The sequence below is a fragment of the Hipposideros armiger genome, unplaced genomic scaffold (genome assembly GCF_001890085.2).
Source record: "Hipposideros armiger isolate ML-2016 unplaced genomic scaffold, ASM189008v1 scaffold_71, whole genome shotgun sequence".
Classification (NCBI taxonomy): domain Eukaryota; kingdom Metazoa; phylum Chordata; class Mammalia; order Chiroptera; family Hipposideridae; genus Hipposideros; species Hipposideros armiger.
This window is the reverse complement of record NW_017731421.1, coordinates 3097848-3108757: the sequence shown is the minus strand read 5'-3', so window position 1 is coordinate 3108757 and position 10910 is coordinate 3097848. Positions and strand designations below refer to the sequence as shown.

Sequence of the window (10910 nt, the reverse complement as noted above, 5' to 3'; positions counted from 1 at the left end):
TGTTTCCCCAATAAAATCTTAAAAAAAAAAGAGAGACACATTTATATAGATACAGAATTAGTACTACCCATGTAAAATGTGCATCCTTATTTTTCCCTCACAAATTTGAGCAAAAAAGTTTGCATTATACATGGCAAAATATGGTATTTGTTTTGTTTACTTTTCATTTACTGTTCTCTGCAGGCTGGAAAATAAGCCCCATATGGGCAGGGATTTGTCTCTCTTCTCTTCATAATACCTTCCTAAAGCAATGCCTAGCGCAAGTAATTAATAAATACTTACTGAATTGATTTAAAGTAAACTTAGGTATTTACATCCGAAACTCTTTGGGAGATCTTAAGGTTCATTTAAGTAGATTTCCCAGCCCTGAAAAAAGAGCCTGAAGTATAAGGAAGATACATTTGACCAGGAAGATTTGCTAACAGCTGTAGATCTACATGTACTGTCACCATTCTCCTCGGTGTCATTTGGTATTAATTTATGTTTAGTCCAGTGATTGATACAGGGCTGGATTTTAGATTGCCTTCCCTGTCCCACAACTAACAAGGCTTTAATCAGGGCATTAAGGAGCTCTAAATGGGCCTTGCTTTTAAATCTGCATATCAGGAGGGGGCTGGGAGCATGAGTGGGAGGATGTCATGTCCCAGTGATTAATGATCTCTAGGAAGCTGAAAAGGGGAGAGTAATATACACAGTATTTCTACCCCCTGGAGTAGGAATGCAAACACCATTGTGTGGATCTGTGCATAGTCACTGACTTCCTGGTAGCTGGAGAATTTCATACACTCTTCTACTACAAATAAAACTGTCAGAGAAGTGACAGAGCTCAAAAAGCTGGCCTTCCTAACTTAAAAAGAATAGCTCAAACACAGTGAGCCAGAAAATTAATTTTGTAGTTGTTTGGGAACCCAGTTGTTTAATAAGAAATGACAAAATGGGAACTTTTCTTGAAAAGCCTAAAACATCCAAATATTTGACGACTCAAACTCTACATTTGGTTTCTTAAATTTACAAAATTCCTGGAAACTGTTGTTTTTAAAGGAATTTAAAGGGAAACATTCATTTGTAATGAACTGCATCGTCTTAAACTTTTCAATGTGGTCTCTAGGGTAGATTCAGAGAATTATATTATCGATGGACTTCAGAGCCTATTGCCCTATGGGTTTCAAAAGAAAAAAAAGTCCTGACGTTTCAGAATGGCTTATACAGTTTTAGAAAGTAACACCAAGGTAGAGTTCTTTTGTTTGGTTTTGTTTTTTTAACCCCAGTGAATCTGTGATGTTTAATAACAGTTTCCAAACATGTTAAGTCAGAAGCGAAACATTTTTAACTATAGACAAAGCACTACAGATGTTTGCAAAATGTTTTAAAAGAAAGTTCGTGGGAAAAGCATTTTATTTCAACCAGTTGTGATTATTTACAAATAACCAAAATTAGGGACTTTAACAGTAGTGGTAATAATAATAGAAGCAGCTGTAGCTTTTTAGTGGGAGCAACCAAATAACTTATATTTTACCAGGAATCATTCATAGGATTTGTTAAATTATTTTTGTTCTTGGTTCAGATTTTTTTTGATACCCTTTAAGTTACTACTCATTGCTCTGCATCTTCTAGTTTTTAAACTTTGATTTCTTACAAATTTTTTTTCCATAATATAAAAAAAAAGGAAATATTCACTCTTGGGGAAGTGGAGCCACACTTAGGATAAAGGAGAGAAAAAAATGTATTTTATTTCTGTTTTCTTGTTTATTTTATTTTTGAGGGTGTCACTATAATCTAAATTAAAAGGAACTACTGTGGTCTAAATTAGGACAGCATCAGATACATTAAGCCTTGAATTTGGTTTCCAAGTGGTTAGACTTTCAAATTGCATTTGCAAGAGTTTATTTTTAGCTAGGATGTGGTTATTTTTAGATCTGCTTCTCTGTCACTAGGAAATGTAATGCCTGTCTTTCCATTGTTGTTTATCAGGAAGTTCTGCGGCAGGGGCTTACATGATCCAGTTAGCAGAACACCACCTATCCGCCTAGATGAAAGAATATGCAATAATGCAGGAAGGGAAATATGTTAATTGAGAACATGTCTAATTTTTAAATTGTTAGTGTCATTTTAATCTCTTACACACTGAGCAACAGTGCAAGATTTTTAGGGAATACCAAAAATACAAGGTTTGGGTTCCCCCTGCTGGTGTGTATCCCAGGCTGGTGTATTCATTAATACATAGCAGAAAGGCCTAGGGGATCGAGATTCAAAAGAGCTGTAGTGGGCCTCTTTTAAAGAAACCTGGTGATGAGAGAGCAAGAAAAAGCACCATTACCCCTTTTCTGCAAATGCTGTACAAAAAAATGGGATGATCTAAAAAGTTGTATTTTCTACATAAATCTAAAAAGAACAAAACTTAATCCTATGATATTGGGCTTTTACTGTTGTTGCCTCTGTGATAAGCTGCTTATATACAGTGCTTCTCAGATGCTTTATGTTGTAAAGGAATAATAAAACACCAGTGGATCCACAAAAGGATTTGAAACCCCACGGAAAAAAAACGTAAAGCTAGCATTGTGTTGTAATAAAATTAAAGAGCTGGTGTTAAAGCTCACTAATTCCTAGTTTCTCATTTCAGAAATGACATGTGATTGTGTGTGTCCATTTAGCATCTGTTCTTTCTAATTTGTCGTGTGTGTATTTGAAATAGTCCTTTATTTTCTGTCTCTTAGTCAGTAAATGCCAAGTGATAGTAAAGGCTCATTTTGAAAAAGAAAAATTTTAATTGACTCCTAAAAGTCACTTCTGAACTTATTATTATGTTTGCGTTTTAAAGGACTATTCAATCAAATTAAAATATCGTATTTTTAAATTGCTTTTCAGTAATGCAGTCAACCTTTTAAGCAATGTTCCGGTCTCTTGTTTGGATGTTCTCATTTGTCCATTAACCCATGAAGAAACAGCCCAAGAGGCAACGACTCTAGATGAACTGCCCAGTGATAAAACAGCTGAGAAAGAAACAGTTTTGAAAAACAATACCATGGTATACAATGGTATGAATATGGAAGCCATTCATGTTTTACTCAGTTTTATGGAGAAGAGAATAGACAAGGTAAGGCTGATAAAATGGAGGCCTTGGGAAGATGCTTCTAAAGAATATAGATGTGCCACATACAGATATCAGAGGATATGATTTTTAAATTAAGATTTTTTTATAGTTGACACCTTGTGTAATTATTTGAACTCTGGAAGGCACTTTACTATAATATATGATAAGCTGCTAAAACCAAGTGATTTTATTTACTTAAAGCTAAAAATTTGTGTTGATGCAACACCAAAATGGTGACTAATGCCTGAAAGCAAAGGAAAAATGAATTACTTTTCCATGTAGGTATTTTTTAAGTCCTAGAGGTAAAACTTATCCCCCCGCCAAAAAAATAAACTTGATGACAAATACTTTCTATAATTTCTAAAAGACACCTTCAAAAGAAAAATCAATTTTCCACTTGTTGTGAGCTGCTGATTTTCTCTCATCTGTCACTTGCTTTGTCAGGTAACTATATTAAAAGGCAGCAAAGTAGTATGGGTGGGTCATCAAAACCTTCGCCTCACTTAAGCCCATTGGGTAAGTCAGTGAGGACCGCACAAAATATAGGAAAATCCCTGAAGGATAAAAATGAACTTTAGTAAACATGAAGATAACTGATGAAAAAGAAAGGAAAATAATTTTTGAAATAGCTTGTAAAGCTTTGGTAACATAAAATGTCTCCCCCTCAAAAAAGAATATTAATATGCTCAGTTTTATGGAGAAAAGTTATACTGTTAGAAACTAAACTAATGTAGCATGTATGGTTTTCTTTATAGGGAAGCAGCTATAGAGAGGGTCTAACTCCAGTTCTCAGCTTATTAACAGAATGTTCCCGAGCCCATCGAAACATCAGAAAATTTCTCAAAGATCAGGTAACTATTTAATGCATCTTACATCTTAAAGTTAATCTTCTTCTATATGGTTTTTCTTTTAACATAGAATTAATGAGTTGAATTCTTTCATAATGGTTTTCTTTCAGAAAGTCAGAAACTCAGAAAACTTTGTTTCAATCTTTGACATCTTTCTAATCCAGAAATAAGTGATCCTGTGTATTTTTTGAGTCACTCATTCATTTATTCAACAAATAATTATTGAGATCTATGTGCTGTGTTCTAAGCATTGTTCTAAGCATTGAAATATAAATGAAGTCTTTGCCTTGTGGAGTTCACCTTCAGGTGGGGGGATAAAAAAGTAAACAAATAAATATATGATATAATGGCAAGTAGTGATAAGTGTTCTGCAGATAGATACAGCAGGGGAAGGAGAGACAGGGAATAAGGGAGGGCCTTTCTGAAGAAATAACATTTGAGCACAAACTTGGACAAGTAAGAAAAGATCTCTGAGAATATTCTGGAAAAAGAATATACCAGAGAGAACAAGTTCCAAGTCCCTGAGATGAGAGGATGCTTTGGAATGCTTACGGAAAAGCAAGTTTAGGTAATAATATACAAAGGAGAGCGTGGTATATGAGGTAAAAGAGGTAAGGAAGAACTAAATAGCTTAAGATTGTATGGGATTTCTGATTCTCTTTTAAGTGAAATGGGAAAGCTAGGGACCGTTTTGAGTAGGGGAGCAATGTGACCTCATTTATATTTAAAGATACTCTAGCTACTCTCTGTGAGGTAGACTAGAGGAGTGTGAGTAGATGTAAAGAGACCAGCCCAAACAGAGCTGATGATGGAGGCTTGGAGTAGGATGGTGGAGGTCATGGTAAGAAAGCATCTTCCCACCATATCTGCATCTGTCCCACCATACCTTTTGTCTACCCTTCTGTCACAGCGGATGAATTGTCCCTGCTTCCTTCTGTGGCTCCAGTGGTATCCTGGGTCCCTTTCCTGCTCACCTTCTCAAGAACTTTGCTTCTACATTTATTCCCTCTATTTCTTCTTACATTAGTCATTTTTTTAATGTATTGGATCATTTCTGTCCACACCCAAACACATCTTCCATTGTTAAAGCAAAAAACCTTCTCTTAACCCCAGTTCTCAAGCTGCTTCCTCATTTCTCGGCTCTTCTTTATGCAGTGTTCCTCAGAAGAGTTTTTATGCTCACCCTGACTTTTCTTTTCACTCATCTTTCATCTCATTCAGCAGTCATGGTTTCGAAAATCATCCATATACTGATGACTTCCAAATTTCTATCTTTAGCCCTGACCTGTCCCCTAAGCTCCAGACTTATAAAGCAAACTGTCTACTCATCTCCTCCCCTTGGATGTATAGTAAGTATCTTAAGTTTAACATATCCCAAACTAATCTCTTGGTGTCCCATTTCCCCCACCCTGTTTCTTCCCCATTTCTTTCCACATTTCAATACATGGTACCACCATTTGCCCCATTGTTCATTTATTGCCATATATTATAGAATTTCCCTTACTAAAGGAACCAGGCTCATTTTCCCCCTCTGTGTTTATGGTCATGACTTCTTAAGCACTTCACTATGTGTATGTGGGCACATTAATAGGTGTTACTGATAAGGAGGGATTAGAAAGTAGGGACTGACTCTATCTTTGAGGAATTTACAGTCTATGGGAGGAAGAGAGGTATAGTGATGCATGAATAATCATTTAAGCAAAATAAACTAGTTAATGAATTAAAGTAATTTCCAAGTTTGACTATTTTAAGACATTTTGCCATGACTAGGAGGACTTGAAGAATAATAGATGAAAATATTTTAAGTTTTCAACATTTTAGCTTTTTCACATAGGAGATCCAGGTTCAACTAAACTGTTTAGATCTTGCTATCTGTAACCAAGACAGCCAAAAGCAAACAAACAAAAACAAAAACCTAAACCTGTTTGTTAAACAGCTTTATATGAAGGCCTTGGGTCACACATTATGTAGATAGAAAAGATTATGAGCCCACTTCTTGTCCTCAAAGAAACACTACAGTATAGATAAAGGGATAAGATGTGACAAGAAAAAGATAACTAAAGATACAGGGCACAATACAAAAATCAGTGTCCCTTCTGAGGAGGATGCACTGTAGACTATGATAATTGAGAAAGGCAGGACTTAAAGGAACAGATGGTTCACTTTGGTAATAGTATAAATGGAACCATGGCTAATTGACTATTATGCCTTATAGTTAATACCTGATTAAATCCTTCGCGTGCATACCCACAGGAAATTGGTCTTGAGTAGTCTGTACTGCATTTGAGCAGGTAGAAAGAGAACAGATGATAGACATTACTGATCCAGGTTGGGTTAGTCTGGAGAGGCTTATAGCAGAGAGGAGGATGCTGTGGGTTTAAAAGAGGAGCTGGACAAGATTGGTCAAAGAAAATAAATTTTTTGGAGGGTAGTATTTGCGGGGTAATAGAAAGGGTCTATATCTGTACAGTTTGTCTGGAAATGATACATAACAATAAAAACCACAAAATTTCATTTTAAGGAAACTTGTTTTAAGGAACCCAAAACATAGCTAACAAATTTTTATGTGATAACCTTTGCTAATAGATTCTGTACCCTGGAACTTTAGGCACATACTACATGAAATCACTTGTTACATGTCTCATTCTTCTAGAAATAGAAGGTAAACTCAGTATGGTTGACTGAATCAAATAACAAGAATTAATTGTGCAATTACTTTATGCCTATAGAACACAAAGAGCGTTGTGCTCTACCCTACCAGGGATATTAAGAATGGATTGTGTGAATACCTTGGGTAGATTACTTCATTTTCTGAGATTTAGCTTTCATTTTTATTCAATTATATCTCCATTGTCTCCGATATCTCCTGATATATGGTAGGCACTCAATATAGAGAGTGAGGGAAGGAAGAAAATAAGTTGAACGGATTAAATAAAAATAATATACACATAAAGGGTCAGCACAGTAAGTTATTATTTGACTTTGTGTCTGTTCTCATTTGCTAGCATAATGCCGAGCTTATAAAGGAACTTTTATAAAGTTACTTGAATTCATCCATTCTTCCTTCAGTCAGGAAATATTGAATACCTATAACATGCCAGGTGCTGAGAACAGTAAACAAAACAGAAATCTCTGCCCCCATGCCCCAGTGACTCTTGTGGAAGAAGTCAGACAGTAAAGAAATAAATGTATACTGTGTCAGGTGTTGATAAATGCTATGAGGAAGATTGAAGTGGAGGGGGATGGTAAAAAAGAGCATGCTAAAGGTTAGTTATATAGGGTGGTCAGAAAGCGTCTTCCTGTAAGTGACATTTGAACAGACCTGAAGGAAGTAAGGGACTAAGCCATCAAGTTTCTAAAGAAAGAGTTTCTGAGCAGAGGGAGCAGCAAGTGCAAAGACCTTGAAGCAGGAAAATGCTTGGTGTGTTTAAGGAGTTCCATGTGAAGGTCTGTGTGGCTGTAGCAGTGTAAGAAAAGCGTATAGTAGAAGTGAAGTCAGAAAAGGAGCAGGAAGCTGGATTATGTGAAACCTAAGGGGGTTGTAAGAACCCCATCTTTTACTATGAGCGAGATAGAAGCCATGAGAACTGGAGGACTTTGAGAAGAGGAATGACATGATCGGACTTTCAAAGGACCATCCTGGCTGCTGTGCAGAGAATGAATCCTAGGAGGACCAGGATAGAAGCAGGAACCACTTAGTAGGCTGTGTGTAGTCCACATGCGAAACACTGGTAGCTTGGATTTGGCAGTACTAGAGGAGGCAGTAAGAAGCGGTTGGGTTGTGGATATATTTTAAAGGTGGGACCAAAATAATTTGCTGATGGATTGGATATGGGGTATGAAAGAGAGGAGGCAAGGATATTTCCAGGGTTTCTGTACCAAACAGTTGGAAGAATGGACTTGCCATTTAATGAGATGGAAAACTATATAAGGAACAGCTTTGCTGGGACCATCAGGAGTTCTGTTTAGGACATGCCAAACTTGAGAGGTCTTTAAAAATCTAGAGGTCAGGGAAGAAATCAAGATGGAGATATTATAATATAGGGAGCTATCAGCATATAGAGACCATATAAAGCCATAAAACTGGATGAGATCACCAATAGAGTGAATGAAAATAGTGAGGACATACTGTCCAAGACTCAACCAAGGAGAAGAGAAGAGAATTGGCAGAAGAGACTGAGATAAAGCAACCAGGGTGATAAGGGGCAAATGAGAATAAAAGGAGCCTGGGTGGGTGGATGGGTGAGTGAGTGAGCAAACGAATGGATACACCAAGTTATGTAAGCCTTCTGAGGCTCAGCCCATAAAGTACTCATAGTGATGACGGTGATGTTACTACATCCTTTGCATGGTTACTGTGAGGACTGATTATAGAGAATATATGTATATCATCTGTTCCAGCAACGAGCACATAGGAAGTACTCAATAATTAATAGCCATTCTTTGTTATAAAATAAAACAACTAGAAAACGTAAGTACAGAATTTTTTAGTAAGTAGAAAATGCTGCAGGAATGAAAAGAACAGAAAAATCAATATGAGTCAGGATATTAAGGAAGTCTCCATGGAAGAAAGAGAAACTTGACCCAGACTTTAAAATCGACTTTGATAGAGGCAAGCAGAGGCACGCTAGGTGCTGAGATGAGTAAAAGCTCTGAAATGGATTGGAGTAGATCATGGTGGGACAGTGAAGAGACGTTTCTCTTCAAATAAAATTTCATGACAGGTGTGAAATTATTTGAGGTTTGTTTTTTGTTGCTGTTGTTGAGTTTTATTTTAGTTGGAAGCAAACCTATTTATTTTTTAAGTGTTTTTTCCACTCGTACAAAACTGAGCTCAGTAGACTGATGAGTTTCATGGTGTTGTCCTCACTTGCTCTAGTACCTGTAACTGATGACAGTTTTTGCATTTGTACCATTAGGTTTTACCACCTTTAAGGGATGTGACAAATCGACCTGAAGTTGGCTCAACTGTGAGAAATAAGCTGGTGCGCCTCATGACACATGTTGACCTTGGAGTCAAGCAAATTGCTGCTGAATTCCTTTTTGTCCTTTGCAAAGAGAGAGGTAGGTTAAACTCTCTCTGCCCTTTACGTCTCTGTTTTTCTGAGGGAGTTGGAGAAATCTTTCTGATAGGAGTCGCCATCTCATTCTCCTATTTTCAGAGCTTACTCTCTATCAGTTCTATTAGAGGCCTGAGGTGATATTAAAATTAATAACTTAAAAACATTTTCTGTATGCTTCTGAAGCCATTGAGACACACAGACAGATACACTACCAAACACTCATATTTAAACTTTGCCTTCTGTATCCTTAACCCAGAGTTTTTAATTTTGATGAGTCAGGACCTGGAACCATTCTGAAAAATCTGCTTAAGTCATTCAGGTCCTGCAATTTTGATGCCCAAACAAAGGCCTAGGTTAGTTCCCCTTTTTAATTCCTCTTGGAATTAAATCTATGGAGCTTTGGTTTCTTCACTAAGTTCTTTAGTCAATAAATTGTTATTGAATGTGGGCTGTATAATCTAGATGAAAGTACAAAAATGCTTAAGATACACCCCCTTGCCCTTGAGATAGAGTAAGATAGAAGTAGAAAGAAATTAAAAAATAACTACATTACGATGTAATGAATATTATTTTATAAGTATATATAAAGTGCATGTCTTCTGAGATAAGTCTAGCAATTTAAAATGTTTCCTAAACTGTATGTTACTTTCTCTGCAAAAGGCAAGTGCGTACTCCAAACAAGGCACTTTGATGAAGTTACTCGGCTATTCTTACCTATTTTTTTCTTCATCTCCTAGTTTATAAATGTACCATGTAAGCATATAAAAGTTCCACCTAAGCAGATTTTTACTACTGTTTTATAGAGCCCCAGTTTTGTGAGATAGATAATTTGGAGGTGAAAAACTTCACTCACTTCTTTCAAAATCTTAAGTCAGTTGAATTCTTGTGGGGTTTTTTTAATCCCAGATTTATTGAGGTATAATTGACAAATAAAATTGTATAAATTTTGTATACATTGTGTAAAGTGCACAACATGATTATTTGATATACCTGTACATTGTGAAATGATTACCACAGTCAACACATCCCTACTTCACATAATTGCCTTTCGTGTGTGTGTGTGTGTGTGTGTGTGTGTGTGTGTGTGTGTGTGGTGAGAATGCTTATGATTTACTCTTTGCACATTTCAAGTTTATAATACAGTATTATTAACTATAGTCACCATGCTGTATATTAGATCCCCAGAACTTACTCATTTTATAACTGAAGGCTTGTATTCTTTGACCAGTATCTCCCCATTTCCCATACCCCTGACCCCCTGGTAACCACCATTCCATTCTACTCCCTGGCTCTATGAGATTTTGTGTTTGTTTTAAGATTCCACATATAAGTGAGACCATACCGTATCTATCTTTCTTTGTCTGTTCTCTAGCTTTATCCATGTTGTCACAAATATCAGGATTTCCTTCTTTGTCATGCTGAAATAATACTACATATATATATATATATATATACATATATATATATATATATATATATATATATATATATATATATCAATCACATCTTCTTGATCCATTCATCCTTCAATGGACACTTACTTGTTTTCCATATCTTGGCTATTGTAAATAATACTGGAATGAACATGGAAATGCAAATATCTCTTGGGGATATTGATATTGTTTCCTTTGGATATACCCAGAAGGGGGGTTGCTAGATCATATGGTAGTTCCATTTTTCATTTTTTTAGTAATCTCCATACTGCCTTTCATAGTGGCTGCACCAGTTTACCTTCCCACCAATGGTGTACAAGGATTCCCTTTTCACCACATCCTTGCCAACACTTACCATCTCTTGTCTTTTTGATAAAAGCCATCCTAACAGGTATGAGATGATCTCTCATTGTGCTTTTGATTTGCATTTGCCTGATGATTAGTGATGTTGAGTACCTTTCCATGTACTGTTGTC

General features: G+C 36.2%; 1 protein-coding gene across 6 annotated transcripts in view; it reads left to right on the top strand.

Moving 5' to 3' along the window:
* The window catches only part of RIC8B (RIC8 guanine nucleotide exchange factor B), a 100365-nt gene that overhangs the window by 53749 nt on the left and 35706 nt on the right, over positions 1 to 10910 (top strand). For all 6 annotated transcript variants that reach the window (XR_002124002.1, XR_002124001.1, XR_002124000.1 and 3 more), the window contains exons 5-7: positions 2866 to 3094; positions 3847 to 3942; positions 8859 to 9003. Coding sequence is in view for 3 of the 6 variants with exons in the window: in XM_019642609.1 (XP_019498154.1) it covers positions 2866 to 3094; positions 3847 to 3942; positions 8859 to 9003 (470 nt within the window). In the remaining 3 variants the exon portion in view is untranslated. The remainder of the gene's footprint in view (positions 1 to 2865; positions 3095 to 3846; positions 3943 to 8858; positions 9004 to 10910) is intronic.